The sequence below is a fragment of the Pseudochaenichthys georgianus genome, unplaced genomic scaffold (genome assembly GCF_902827115.2).
Source record: "Pseudochaenichthys georgianus unplaced genomic scaffold, fPseGeo1.2 scaffold_435_arrow_ctg1, whole genome shotgun sequence".
NCBI lineage: Eukaryota > Metazoa > Chordata > Actinopteri > Perciformes > Channichthyidae > Pseudochaenichthys > Pseudochaenichthys georgianus.
This window is the reverse complement of record NW_027263000.1, coordinates 172,236-187,983: the sequence shown is the minus strand read 5'-3', so window position 1 is coordinate 187,983 and position 15,748 is coordinate 172,236. Positions and strand designations below refer to the sequence as shown.

The following is a 15,748-nucleotide window of genomic DNA, read 5'->3' as shown; positions in this document are numbered from 1 at the left end:
CGACTGACAGCCCTAATTTAAAACCTTTAGTTACTTTACAGATTTGGATTAATTATGTGAATTGTAATCAACACTTAAATCAGACTTTAGTTCCACCTGGAGTAAATTCACAAGCTACCCTGCAGTATACAAAGTCCTTCAAACTAGCTGCACCTTTACCAGCTTTGAGAACACTTTAATTATAAATCATTATAAAACATATCATATATATTATTCTGAAATGGACCAATCTGCACAATGACTACTTTTACTTTAAGTATATTTTGATGCCAATACATGTCTACTTTTACTTGAGTAACATTTTGAACGCAGGACTTTTACTTTTAACAGAGTATTCCCTACACTCTGGTACTTCTACTTTTACTCAAGTACAAGATCTGATTACTTCGACAACCTCTGATTAATGGTTGATTTCCAAATGTTCTGTTGGTGCGTGGATGATAAAATAATAGCGTTTGATTGTTTTGCCTTACGTTTGCAGCTATTTGCCTGTGTTTAGAAACATAAGTAAACATATCATGGACACACAATTCAAACAATTTTCCATTTATTAAACATTGCAGATGAACAATTAACAAGTCATACAGCTAAAGAAAACTACAACAATTATTTTCTGTATGATATCATGGAACATGGAATTTGAACACACACCACTCAACAATAGACTTAACAATAAACGACTGAACTGCTGTCCACTTTAGGGTAGGGCCCTTAAAGCATCCAGTGCTGCAGACAGTCCAGCAACCTGGGTATACACTGGCTCCTGATCCCTGCACTTAAGGCATTGGGGAGATGTTATCCTCCACTCCTCCACACAGAGCCTGCATCCCACGATGCTTCGGCAGCAGGAGGAAAACATGGGTCCAGTCATTGTGTCTTTACAAAGAAAAAAGACATGCTGATAGTTACTGATTGATGTCATGGACTGTATTTCTGAAGCATGCACTCAAACTGAGAAAGATACTGTTATACTGTTATACTGTTCAGAAATAGATTTGAATAGATTAACTTAGAATAATATGAAAATCCGGCACCTATACGTTTTAATTTTTAAATACTGTTTGTTACACTGAGCATTATTCAAAGACAGGATGAAAACAATACCTCTGCAGATCAAACGGCTAAATGCCTGTTTGACTTCTGGCCTTGGTACTACCAAGTCCTGGCTGGCTGCCACTATGTCAGAAATCTTCCTGGTGACTTCTTCCAGGCCTTGGGATGCATCCAGCAGTTCCTCCACCTTGTTGCTCAGTCTGTGGACTTCAGATAGTTTAAGTATTAGCAGTCATTTAAGATCTTTTCTTCATTTTATTAGAGATAAAAGAAAGTTATGTATTCCACATCCATTCATAAGCATTTAAATAGCTATATACATGATAGTTAACCATATAGTAACAGTTGATATGTTAGCATCGATGAGTGGCAGTTGGAGACGGTGTGTTTAGTATGTAACTACACACGTTTTTATCCATCTCTTCACTAATGCTGCTTGATATGCTACATCCTACAACTTCCGGTTCCGGAAGCTACTACCCCCGATATTTGTCCGTGGGGGAACAATACATCAGTGGACTAAAGTTCCGGTTTAATTTGTATATTGATTATTCTCACAATACAAACAAATGTAACGAGCCCTGAAATATGGGTTTTCTTTGAGACGTAGGAGCTGAGTTGAGGCTTAACAATGATGTGACAGAAATACTCACTAATAACTTTGGACATAATTGTGTAAATAATAATGAGATAACTATTCTGGGGTTTTTTGGTTTCAATTAGAACTAAAAAACAAAACGGTTAAAACGTACCTTGGTCCTATTCAGTTTTTGTTTTGTGTTTACAAAGTCAGACTGGACCAACATATGGAAGAAAAATGATGACTGGTTACCTGGCCTCAAAAGGAATCCGAGCATCAGAGGGGCGTGTTAGTCGTGTCCTCAGATAAACTAACCAGCCATATCATGCAGATCGGTATCGTGTAGGTATTATTAAAAAACATCTAGATTTTCCTGTATTGTACATTGCTGTGAACATATTGTGAGAACAATAACATTGTGTTTAATTCCTCAGAGATTAAGGAATTTAAATCCAGTGCCATACAGTGCAGAGTAGACTACATGGGTCACAAATTACACATTGACCAAAACGAGAAACTGGTGATGTATTCTTTCACACACAGTGACGTCACGAGCTACCCACAATGCAACGTGCGCCATATATGTATATATAAATACGCCATTTTCCTGGAGGTGCTAATATCCTGGAGGTGCCAATATAAACAGCTAGCTAAAGTAGCCAGGCAGAGCGCACTAGGTTTTTTTTCTGAATTAACGACCGAAGAAATCGCTGCATGTCTTCGGATTACATCTCTGGACTTGAGCGGTGTGCTCCAGGTCGTTACCAGCGTAAACTAGAGCTGTGTGGGTTGTCGGATTGCCCTTACAGACTGCCTGCAGATGTATGGAAAAACGAACCTTGAAAGTGGCCTTCGTCGATTTTGGCTGCATCTACGTCTAATTTCTGGAAACACCAGGTGAATACCCCACTTGTCACAATAATATTATCATGCCATTGCATATATGTGGTATTTTAGAGTTGACTAGATATTGATTAAGGCAATAGACTATGATATTCTGCTTGCACCTCGCGTGAAATGGCGCATACCGGAAGTACGGTGTCGCACTCGGCCCAATACCCGTATGTGTGTGTGAAAGAATGGGGTGACCCCATAGACTGTATATATAAATGGACGTAGTGTCCGTGACGTCACCCATAGGATTCTGCAGAGTTGCCGTGAAGCCCTTAGTAGGCGGAGTCGGCCACTAACGGCTCGACTGTGACGTCAGAGTCTAATCCCGCCTGCTCCAAATAAGGGCAAAGAGGCGGAGCCGAGGCGGGACCTGCTGCCTCCGAACTAGAAGTAAACGGAGCTAGCTCAGGCTAAGAAGCTAAGCCAACATGAAATACATGCATACCAAGTTACTGCTAACAGTGTAGCTCCCCTATATAAACGTTACATTCATAATCAAATGAGACAATCTGCAAGAGAATTAGCTATATTTTGTTATTCTTAATGCTTGTCATTCACACATTGAGAAAAGACGGACTCCACCGCCCGGACCTAACGGAGCCACAGTGGGCTAGCTCCGGGACGCCGGCTGGAGCTAGCCCCCTGCGGCTCCGTTAGCGCCGGCGGCCACCACTGAGATAATTGGGTCCCCTATTAACATTTGCTCCCGTTTAGCATTATGGGCGTCATAGCCATAGACTATAAAAGTCTTACTTTGCTGAATCATAAACTAAAATGTATATGTATGTATAAAGGGTTACGTCCTGAGCTGGCTAATAAGTAACAAGCTAAGCTACCAAGCACACAAACACCTGCGAACGGGGTTAACATGTATAATATTATCATTTTAGACTTCTTGGAAGTTCTGTTAGTACATTCAAGCACGACATTTTAATTGTCTGGTATTTGTAACAATATTCCCTAAAAGGCACAATCACCACGAACACGGCTAAAGCTAAAGGGTCAAGTACAGTACTATGACTAACTAACGTTGTAGCCTCTCTGGTTGTAGCCTAGCAGAGTGGACAAGTTGCTGTTAGCGGACAGTGAGGCATGTACTTGTCCATCAACGTGACCACGCCCTAATGTATGCAAACACTTTAAGACCTAATATAAATAAAAGGGTCGTGTTAGAAAACAATTCACTCACAGATTCATAATCATAAAGGTGGAATCTAACTATATCGATAATAATATTTATTGCATCCATGGGTAGAAACATATTTTTTTCTGCTGTAAATTTGAGTATTTTAACATGGGGGTCTATGGAAATTGCTGCTTTCTGCAGCCAGTCCCTAGCGGCCCATGTATGAACTGCAGTGTGTGGCACTTCCATCTTGGCTTCCCGGCTGTTCCCCAGAGTTTGCCACTTGGGTGACCCACGTCCTTAGCCGCGTTCACACTGCGGTACTTTTCCCACAAAGGTTCATGTGAACTTAGTTCATGATCGCGTTCACACCAAAAAGAGCCGGTACTAAAAGTAGTTAATGCGAACCTTTTTACCCCCTCGAAAGTCCCTGCTAGAAAGCGATCTGTACTTAGTTCATGCGAACTAAAGAGTTTGCATGAACTAAGTTCGCATGAACCTTTGTGGGAAAAGTACCGCAGTGTGAACGCGGCTTTAGTTCATGCGAACTCTTTAGTTCGCATGAACTAAGTACAGATCACGTTCACACCAGAAAAAGTCCCTGAGGGAGGATTAGGCAAATGAAGCCGCTGACGTCACTTCTTCTTCTTCTGCTTTGGGTTTACTGGCAGGCCGCAAACCACTTCACGGCGTATACTGCCACCCAAAGTCCCCGACCGGAAGTCCCCGGAGTTGGGGAAGGCTTGCTGGGAGTCCCAGAAAGACGAACAAACAAAGACGAACAAAAGACGCCCTTTTTTACTCATGAAATGATCCGTGCATGCTTACATATCTCTCTCTCTCACACACACACACACACACACACACACACACACACACACACACACACACACACACACACACACACACACACACACACACACACACACACACACACACACAATATAACTGGCAAAAATGTAAGAATTTCATGCATCGGCCTACAGTGGGAAAGTGGTTGAATCTGGTGTCGTAGACATTTCAAATATCACTAATTTTCTTCTACATGAAATGCTGACATTACAAAATGCATGGTTTTATACTGCAATGGCAGTGAGATAAAAAAATGTGGTTTGAATGGAAGTCAATTAGGCATTTTTGGCCACGAAGGTGTCCAGAGGTAGTATCTACATTACGTAAAAAATAATAATTCAATCAAATCAACTTTGTTGCTAATCTTTGACATATCCAAGACTCTAATAATCACCAACGTTTTGAGCACGTTAGAAGTTGTTGAAGAGATTCATGAAAAAAACAGGACGACAAAATATTGATGCATGGATTTAATAGCAGTTTTTTGGGCATGTACATTTTTGCCACTAAAGTGTCTAGAGGGTGCAAAATGCATCACGAGAGTATATAAAACATGTAAGAGCAAACAACAATGGATTTAAAAAGAAGACTTCTTGCCAAATGCCATGCCAAAAGCTGTAACACGCTGAAATGATCACTAAATAAAAATTTAAAAAAGTCAGGAAAAATGTACGAAAATGCCTGAGGAGGGCATAAGGGTTAATAGAGACAATCCAAAACAAAATGAATGGACTGTTATCAGGCCACATTAGTTGCATTTTGTGAGACTTGCATTAGGTTACTTGAAAGGTTTAAAAGGTCATTTCTGTTCATGATGACTTATATATTTACTTTTAATTCATTCACAGTTTGGTATAATGAGACAATACCAGGCTACAGATGCGGGGACACACACACACATATATGTATATATTTACAATTTCAGAATCAAACAAGTATGAGCACTCTCATAATAACGTAACACTATCCGAGACTGGATATATCCCACCCCCTCCACCACCCCTCTGGTCGCTAAAATAAATTACGGGGGGAATGTTTTATTTATGTACAAGTATTAAAAGTAAGCAGAGGACACCAAACCAACTGAGACCTGTCTGTCCGCTGCATCTACGCACACACTGTACCACACACACCTACACACTGTACCACACCCACCTACAGCTCCTAAAGCATATAATCAGGCTACAGCGGTTGTGTATTTTATTATGTGAAGCACTAAATGGTTTTAGAAAAATATTGACTCTTTGTTTGTAGATATCTAGTAAACTACAGCAAATAAAGAGAGTAGGCCTGTTATACTGAGTGATGTATATTATACACACTGCTCTGCTTTCTGCACGGACCTCACAGCTGTTCTCTCTGGAAACATCGCGTCGCGACGAAAGCAGTTAATAAAATAATATCCAGGGGCTGCATGCAGAGCTGTCATTGGCTGAGATAAGTCCGGCTGTGCGTCACGACTCTTTTAAACATCTCTGTTGCCGGAAATGCATCCACGGAAGAACCGTGGAGGACCGTGGAGGACCCATCCTCGATTATAGCTCCTCTAGAGAGCCTCCTCGACGCTCGATCCTCCAAGTGCATTTAGAGAAATTAGATGTCCTTCAACATGGCGCGCTGAAATTCATTTACGGGTCACTACTGGAGGACCGAGGAGTTGAGTCTTGCTCGCCTCCTTCCTGATCTTGGCTCTCAGCTACATGAGAGTTGTGAGAGAGGAGCTGGTGCTCACTCTCTCCCACAGTAGCAGTCAACATGAAGGCATCAGTGTCCTGCTCCAGTCCAAGCTGCTCTCCCTCCGGACTGGTGCACAGCTCCTCCTGCTCCTCTTCAATCTGTGGAGGCTCTGTGCTGCAGGGATTCAACTTTTCCCCTGTGTGTGTTCCTGTGTGGCTTCCCAAGTTACTACTGAATATGGTATTTTTACCGGACACGTTTCCCACATGTTTTGCAAGAACATGGCTTCCCCTCATGTGGAATTTCAGATGATTTTTCAAAGCTGATGATCGACAGAAACCTTGTCCACACATTTGACACGAAAATGGCTTCTCCCCTGTGTGAATTCTCACGTGCTCTTTCAAGTGACTATTTTTTTTGAAAGCTTTCCCACACATTTGGCACGCATATGGCTTCTCACCTGTGTGGATTCTAGTATGCGCTATCAAGTTACTATTTTGTCTGAACGTTTTCCCACACATTTGGCATGAATATGGCCTCTCACCTGTGTGGATTCTTGTATGAATGATTAATTCTGATTTATTAGCAAATATTTTCTCACAAGTGTTGCAAGAAAGTGTTTTTTTAATTGTGTGGATTTTCAGATGTTTGTCCAGTGATGATTTTTCCTGGAAATACATTCCACATGTATCACATTTTAAAGACTGTTGAGTATCACTGTGCATCTCTGACAAGTTCTTGTCGTTTACATCTTTACTTTGACTTTTGCCTTTGTGATGTGGTTTTGGCTCTGCATGTCCAGTTGATCCTGAGTCTTGCTCACCTCCTTCCTGATCTTGGCTCTCAGCTACTACATGAGAGTTGTGGAGCTGGTGCTCACTTGCCTCCTCGGTAGCAGTCAACATGTAGGCATCAGTGTCCTGCTCCAGTCCAAGCTGCTCTCCCTCCGGACTGGTGCACAGCTCCTCCTGCTCCTCTTTAATTTGTGGAGGCTCTGGGTCCTCTTGGTCCAGACTGGAGTTCCTCTCCTGAATACAGAGCTGCTGCTCAGAGAGAACCTGCTCCTCACAGACAGGATGCTGTGGGAGCTCTGGAGGGACAGAGAACAAATAAAATAGGATAATGCTGTACACATAATGGAACTTAAGTAAAAGCAATGTTGCGAATGTCTATGTTTTCTGTTAATGCAGTTAGTACGTGTTACCTACCTATCCTGTGTATATTTATTTCCGGTTTCAAAACGACATCCAGCAGTCTGCGCTGCCGTCTGATCTCCTCCTCGTAATTTACGATCGTTTTCTGAAAAACTCCAAATATTTCTTCAGCAGCAGCAGAGAGTCGCTCGTTAACAAACTCTCTCAAAAATTCAACTGAAGACATTGTGGCCATAATAGAAGTGATTGTTTCACCACATGAAAAGAATACAACATTAGTTGACTAATCGATAGCGCTGAGCTAATGATAAAAGCGTTTATTGTTTACTTCCGCTGCATGTTCTTCTTCTTCTACTTCTTATTGAATTGGCATTTGTGAGCAACGATTTAGTGGTTTACCGCCCCCTACTGGGCTGGAGTGTACAGAAGTCAGGATTAATAATACAAATAGAAAAAATAAGTGTCCACTTGTATTCATGGACATGAATCCAAACTAGAGAATGCAATTCCTGAAGAAATTGCTAGTGGGAATGCTTTATGCTGAAAAGCTGACGCTAAACTGCTATACTGAAATGTAATGTGTAAGAAGAAAGTGAAGAATTTAGATTGAACACTGGGGGCTTGAATATGTGAAGAGAGAAGAAAATATAGTAAAAAGGCTTGGAAAAGCAGAATATTTGAACTGCAAACTTTTGAACTAACTTGATTGTGAATGATCTGTCGCCATGCCAACGGCATTTGATGACATCCCATAATACCCTTCGATCGTTGCATCGTTACCAAACCTGTGAAGTTTTGGGCCATTTAGAGTATTTTCACTGGAGTTATGAAAAAAACGTGTTTCATGGAGAGCATTGTGTTGCCATGGCAACGGCATTTGAAGAAATCTCAAAACTGTCCGGTAGATGTCTTCACGGCATGGACTGTTAGCACACATGTGAAGTTTGAGCACTTTTTTAACCTTTTCATAGGAGTTATAGCGACATCGTCTTTTATTTCCATGGAAACGGCATATGATGAAACCCCATAATTGACGTAGAGCTGTTGAGGGCAGGACCATTAACCATTATCTGATGTCTGCTGCTCTGAGCATGTCAGTTGGAGTGACATCATCGTGTTCCATGACACAGGTGTTTATATTTGAGCTAACGACGTCCAGAGATCAAATGTTTCCATGGTGATCAAATAAATGTGGCAAAGGCTCAAATTTGTTGAACAACACATTTGTAACAGGTTTTTTAATTGACAAAAAATAATAACTGGATGCTTAAAGCCGACCCGTGTCCTTCTTGCCAGTCCTCGCGGGAATAGCACCGGCCGGCCTCCGACGGGAGGCTGCCACCCTCGCCCTGGCCAGGAAGGCACAAAAGTATGACTGGCACATCCTGCACAACACCACAATAACACCAGCACCTCCAAGCAGACTCAAGTCCCGCCACCCCTACAACAAAGCAGCTCAAGAGATGCTCAACTCCACCTCTGAGGACATCTCCAGAGATGCATGGTTGGCAGCAGCTTGGAAGCAGGAGTGGGAGTCAGCCGGGCCCTCCCGAATCCACCGTTACATCTGGGACCCAGGAGATGGCGCCATTGGAAGAGACGACCTACCGCGCCGGCAGTGGACCACTCTGAACCGTCTACGAACTGGGGTCGGTCGCTTTAAAACATCGTTGAAGACGTGGGGCTTGGCGGACAGTGCAGCATGCGAGTGCGGTGACCCTGAGCAGACCGCTGTCCATATAATCACCATCTGCCCCTTATATAGACCACCCTCGGAAGCCAGCCTCTTCGACCTATAGGACCAGAGATGCGGGCATGGCTACACGACACCGAGTTGGACCTCTAACGTTACACGAAAGAAGAATAAAGAATTTTGTGCGTAGCATAACAACTAGTTGGAATGCTGTATCAGCATTCCCACTAAATGAGTGTGTAGGCTTGGTGAGTAACAGATTCAAATGTAACGTAATTACCAGTGGTGTAAAGTAACTAAGTACATTTACACAAGTTGAAAAAGTAAAAAAACGAGGAATTTGTAATTAAGTTGAGTGTTGGAGCTATATATCTCTTTATATTATTTAATAGTTTAACATTTATTTTCTTGCTGTTTTATAGTGTTTATTGTAAATGTATTCTTAGTTAGTCTCATAAATGAAAGTAGTTTCTATGCTTTTATTTTGAAGGCATGTTTTGGGCACTGGGTGATTAGAGCACCTGGTGTAATTGTATATATTTGAGACAGGTGGAGGTGGGAGCCAGAGCACTAGTAGGCAAACGTTTTTTTTTTTACCAGGGTGTTTCAAGCTACACAAGGGAAAGCCATAGGAAAGGCTTAAGGAACGAGATATAGGAAACCTGTTCATTGTATTTTGTTATAGGAATAAAATGCACAACGGAGAATCTTGTCTGGACCTGGATCATTGCCCTGCGTAAGATCCGCTAACTAGTGCCTCAGCGGCTGTTAAGTTAACTATCTGTTTTAGTTCTATATGATTTTGGCCGCTACATTGAGTATTTTCAAAGTTTGCTACTTTTACTGCACTACATTTTGTAGACAAATGTTGTACTTTCTACTCACTACATTTAATTACAGATGTAGTTAGTTACTTCGCAGATTTAAATTAAAATGCAAAATAAGAATTCACCAATACATTTCTATATGTTAAGCTAGTGGGTGTGTATAAAATAATTATAATAAAAGACACCTTTACCAAGGTCAAGTTATGAACACATTAATACATACATTATTATACAATCATTTAAATGTGGTGACTGTGTGCCTTTCTGAATGAGTAGGCTACTTATCCTTCTGGTACCTAAAGTATATTTTGATGCCAATACTTTTGTGCTTTTAAGTAAGTACAATTTTTGAATGCAGGACTTTTACAATTAACTGAGCAATTTGACACTGTCTTATTGTTACCTATACTGTTGTAAAGTATCTGAGTAATCCCTCCAACCCTGGTAATAACATCATCAAATGTAAAAATATAAACTGTATTCTCATACAGTTGCAGAAATAAGACGTAATCACATTCCTCGTTCATTTTTTATTTTTGTATACATATGCTTAATATAAGGCAGGTTTCTATGGGCTCAGAACAGTCTCATAATACACACATGCACACAGAAGGATTCACACTTGTATTTCATGATCCGCAAAAGGATTCACACTTGTATTTCCGGATCCACACTTGTGTTTTTCAATGCACACACAAATGTGTTCCGTTTCATATACATGTAAATAAAATTCAATTACAGAAAAAAGTCTTACATATGTATTTTTGATCCACACATTTGTTTTCCGTTTAAATCCCCTGAACCTGCAAACACAAACCGCTTTCTGTGCACGGATCGCTATGCATTCGTGTGTGTGTTTTTTTAGACTCCCCTCAGCCGATTCGTACTTGTAATTTTTTCTATCTATAGCCAATCAGATGTCTCCTCAATTCTAAGCCAATCACATGAGTGCGCCCCCACGAGGGTGGATTTCTTGCGTTCATGACGTAGCGCTTCATGTACGCATTTTGCGCAGTCCGGAGCTGACAGGTCCATGGAGCCTGCCTGCAGGCGCTAATATCAGGACACCTCCACTCTCAGTACAGCGCCACTTTCCGAACAGGAAATGCACGTAAATACAAGCCTTTATATTATTAAGGCACCGCGCCACTTTCCGAACCATTGATGAATGCTTGTGTACACAAAAACGGCAGGCAAAACCGTTTTAAATGTGTGTTTCCTGTGTGGCGAATACAGCTGCTTTATTTATGTCTGGATGAAGTTGTGAGTGTGGAGGGAGCAGCTACAGGTTAGCTAAGCCCAGTGCTTCTCAAAGTGTGGTCCGTGGACCACTGGTGGTCCGTGAGCGCCCCCTAGTGGTCCGTGAGTATATCGGTAAAATTTCACATTTGAAATAAATAAATACATTTCAGTTTTCCGCACTCTCGCAGGAATATCTCCGCAATGGAGCGAGGCTAAGTTTAACTTTCGATTGCATGATATAGCCCAGCACAACATATTCGTCACACATGTTGCCACTTGTTTGTACCATTTTCAGACGATTTGTAATCTGTTCTAGAAAAACGATGTGTCTTTTGATATTTGTGGAGTCAGGTGGTCCACGAGTGTTTTTTTATTGGTTAAGTGGTCCTTGGTATGAAAAAGTTTGAGAAACACTGGCTTAACCTAATCGATCAGTGCACTACGAACCCAGTGCTAGACAGTGAACTGTCAACGGGGGGAGCCCCGCCGGTCATTATCGGCTCTTAATAGTTTGATCGGTGCTCTCTAGACTCTATAAAGGCCGATCAGGAGAGCTGGATCTGATCGATATGGACATAAACGCGAGTGAAGTGTAACCGGACGCGAGAGAGAGATCAGATCAGCTGCTGAGTCTGATGGAGACACGCAGCTCTGCATAATCACCTGATGCTCCGCCCTCTGTTTAGCGAGCTGACCGGACAGTGCAAGCGCTACGTCATGAACGCAAGAAATCATACCCTCGTGGGGGCGTGCTCATGTGATTGGCTTAGAATGAAGGAGACATCTGATTGGCTATAGATAGAAAAAATTACAAGTACGAATCGGGTGAGCGTCAGGGGAGTCTCAAAAAACCCACACACGAATGCACAGCGATCCGTGCACAGAAAGCTGTTTGTGTTTGCAGGTTCAGAGGTTTTAAACGGAAAACAAATATGTGAGGATCAAAAATACATATGTAAAACTTTTTTCTGTAATTGAATTTTATTTACATCAGTGTTTCTCAAACATTTTCATACCAAGGACCACTTAACCAATAAAAAAACACTCGTGGACCACCTGACTCCACAAATATAAAAAAACACATCGTTTTTCTAGAACAGATTACAAATCGTCTGAAAATGGTACAAACAAGTGGCAACATGTGTGACGAAGATGTTGTGTTGGGATATATCATGCAATCGAAAGTGAAACTGAACCTCAATCCATTGCGGAGATATTCCCGCGAGAGTGCGGAAAACTGAAATGTATTTATTTATTTCAAATGTGAAATTTTACCGATATACTCACGGACCTCTAGGGGGCACTCACGGACCACCAGTGGTCCGCGGACCACACTTTGAGAAGCACTGATTTACATGTATATGAAACGGAACACATTTGTGTGTGCATTGAAAAACACAAGTGTGGATCCGGAAATACAAGTGTGAATCCTTCTGTGTGCATGTGTGTATTATGAGACTGTTCTGAGCCCATAGGTTTCTCTTAAAGACAAAACAATGAGCAGAAGATACCTATTTTGTTTTCCACATATCTTTGTTTATTCTTTTCTAAAGTATAGCATTTCTGTCGTCTTACATAAACTTAAGTTTACTCTTATCGATATTATTTTGTTCTTGTATCTATTGACATTGCATTTAATAAAGACAATACAAAACAAAAGTAATGGACAGTTATCAGGTCCCATTAGTTGTATTTTGTGAGACTGGCATTAGGTTACTTGAATGGTTTAAAAGGCCATTTGTAATTGTAATGGAAGACCTTTTTAAAGTAGTGCTCCTAACCCTGCAAGTAACCATTATGTTGAAAAGATTTACCAAGCATTAAATGTAAGTGGCCTGTCTCCTGTGCGGGTTCTCAGGTGTCTCTCAAGTAATGAATTGTAGTTACAATATTTTCTACATTTGTTATATGTTAAAGGCTTTTAACCCGAGTCAGTATAACCATGCAACTCTGACAAATGTGTGTTGTTTACATTATTATATTGAATTTTGTGATATTCATTCTGTGGTCTTGGCTCTGCATGTCCAGTTGATCCTGAGTCTTGCTCGCCTCCTTCCTGATCTTGGCTCTCAGCTACATGAGAGTTGTGAGAGAGGAGCTGGTGCTCACTCTCTCCCACAGTAGCAGTCAACATGAAGGCATCAGTGTCCTGCTCCAGTCCAAGCTGCTCTCCCTCCGGACTGGTGCACAGCTCCTCCTGCTCCTCTTCAATCTGTGGAGGCTCTGTGCTGCAGGGATTCAACTTTTCCCCTGTGTGTGTTCCTGTGTGGCTTCCCAAGTTACTACTGAATATGGTATTTTTACCGGACACATTTCCCACATGTTTTGCAAGAACATGGCTTCCCCTCATGTGGAATTTCAGATGATTTTTCAAAGCTGATGATCGACAGAAACCTTGCCCACACGTCTGACACGAAAATGGCTTCTCCCCTGTGTGAATTCTCACGTGCTCTTTCAAGTGACTATTTTTTTTGAAAGCTTTCCCACACATTTGGCACAAATATGGCCTCTCACCTGTGTGGATTCTTGTATGAATGATTAATTCTGATTTATTAGCAAATATTTTCTCACAAGTGTTGCAAGAAAGTGTTTTTTTTATTGTGTGGATTTTCAGATGTTTGTCCAGTGATGATTTTTCCTGGAAATACATTCCATATGTATCACATTTTAAAGACTGTTGAGTATCACTGTGCATCTCTGACAAGTTCATGTTGTTTACATCTTTACTTTGACTTTTGCCTTTGTGATGTGGTTTTGGCTCTGCATGTCCAGTTGATCCTGAGTCTTGCTCACCTCCTTCCTGATCTTGGCTCTCAGCTACATGAGAGTTGTGGAGCTGGTGCTCACTTTCCTCCTTGGTAGCAGTCAACATGAAGGCATCAGTGTCCTGCTCCAGTCCAAGCTGCTCTCCCTCCGGACTGGTGCACAGCTCCTCCTGCTCCTCTTTAATCTGTGGAGGCTCTGGGTCCTCTTGGTCCAGACTGGAGTTCCTCTCCTGAATACAGAGCTGCTGCTCAGAGAGAACCTGCTCCTCACAGATAGGATGCTGTGGGAGCTCTGGAGGGACAGAGAACAAATAAAATAGGATAATGCTGTACACATAATGGAACTTAAGTAAAAGCAACGTTGCGAATGTCTATGTTTTCTATTAATGCAGTTAGTACGTGTTACCTACCTATCCTGTATATATTTATTTCCGGTTTCAAAACGACATCCAGCAGTCTGCGCTGCCGTCTGATCTCCTCCTCGTAATTTACGATCGTTTTCTGAAAAACTCCAAATATTTCTTCAGCAGCAGCAGAGAGTCGCTCGTTAACAAACCCTCTCAAAAAGTCAACTGAAGACATTGTGGCCATAATAGAAGTCATTGTTTCACCACATGAAAATAATACAACATTAGTTGACTAATCGATAGCGCTGAGCTAACGGTAAAAGCGTTTATTGTTTACTTCCGCTGCATGTTTTCTTCTTCTACTTCTTATTTAATTGGCATTTGTGAGCAACGATTTAGTGGTTTACCGCCCCCTATTGGGCTGGAGTGTACAGAAGTCTACTGTCAGGATTAATAATAAAAAAGAAAATAAGTGGGTTGCTCACCCTCGCCTTCGTGTCCACTTGTATTAATGGACATGAATCCAAATGAGTGTGTATGCTTGGTGAGTAATAGATTAAAATGTAACGTAATTACCAGTGGTGTAAAGTAACTAAGTACATTTACACAAGTACTTAAAAAAGAGTAAAACGAAGAACTTGTTTAAGTTGGGTATTTTCAAAGTTTGCTACTTTATACTTTTACTCCACTACATTTTGCAGGCACATGTTGTACTTTCTACTAACTACATTTATTTACAGATTTAGATTTAAAATACCACCAATTGTTGACAGTTCTGCCGTTCAAGTGTCCATGTCAGACCCAGTGGCGAGCCGTGACTTTTATACCTAGGCCCTCTGACCCCCCTTCCCTCGAAAAAAAGAAGAGATATTACGTCACAGCCATAGACTGTATAAACACACACACGTGAGAGGTTTCTCAATACTCAAATTTCCCCTCCTCGATTCCTATCCTCGACTCCCCTCCTCGAGACTTAAGAGGCTTCTCAATACTCAAATTTCCCCTCCTCGACTCCTCGGTCCTCCGGTAGTGACCCGGAAATGAATTTCAGCGCGCCATTTTGAAGGACGTCTCATTTCTCTAAATGCACACCGAGGACCGAGGATCGAGCGTCGAGGAGGCTCTCTGGAGGAGCTATAACCGAGGATACACTGATGGTTCCTCCACGGCTCCTCCGCGGATGCATTTCCGGGAACGGTGGAGGCGTGACGCACGGCCGGACTTATCTCAGCCAATGACAGCTCTGCATGCATCCCCTGGATATTATTTTAGAAACTGCTCTCATCGCAACGCGATGTTTCCAGAGAGAACAGCTGTGAGGCCCGTGCAGAAAGCAGAGCAGTGTGTAAAATATATATCACTCAGTATAACAGGCCTACTCTCTTTATTTGCTTTAGTTTAGTAGATATCTACAAACAAAGAGTCGATATTTTTCTAAAACCATTTAGTGCTTCACATAATAAAATACACAACCGCTGTAGCCTGATTATATGCTTTAGGAGCTGTAGGTGGGTGTGGTACAGTGTGTAGGTGTGTGT

The 15,748-nt window shown here is 41.7% G+C and overlaps 2 protein-coding genes across 3 annotated transcripts; both read right to left on the bottom strand.

Annotated features, from left to right (window-relative positions):
* Positions 1-530: 530 nt before the first annotated feature.
* LOC117442467 (zinc finger protein with KRAB and SCAN domains 1-like) lies at positions 531-7,676 on the bottom strand. 2 transcript variants are annotated; one of them, XM_071202431.1, is made up of 4 exons: positions 7,391-7,676; positions 7,006-7,272; positions 1,105-1,260; positions 531-876 (listed from the first exon to the last, which is right to left on the bottom strand). In XM_071202431.1, the coding sequence occupies exons 1-4, from the start codon at positions 7,569-7,571 to the stop codon at positions 698-700; spliced, it is 783 nt and encodes a 260-aa protein (XP_071058532.1). In that variant the 5' UTR covers positions 7,572-7,676; the 3' UTR covers positions 531-697. The 2 variants fall into 2 exon arrangements, with proteins under 2 accessions (XP_071058532.1, XP_071058531.1); XM_071202430.1 differs by lacking the exons at positions 531-876; positions 1,105-1,260 and having other exon boundaries at positions 4,974-7,272.
* Positions 7,677-11,257: 3,581 nt separating this feature from the next.
* Positions 11,258-15,272, bottom strand: LOC139432840 (uncharacterized). Its single transcript, XM_034078472.2, has 2 exons — positions 14,274-15,272; positions 11,258-14,155 (listed from the first exon to the last, which is right to left on the bottom strand). Exons 1-2 carry the CDS (start codon positions 14,464-14,466, stop codon positions 13,020-13,022), a joined length of 1,329 nt encoding a protein of 442 aa, XP_033934363.1. The 5' UTR covers positions 14,467-15,272; the 3' UTR covers positions 11,258-13,019.
* Between the last annotated feature and the right edge of the window lie 476 nt (positions 15,273-15,748).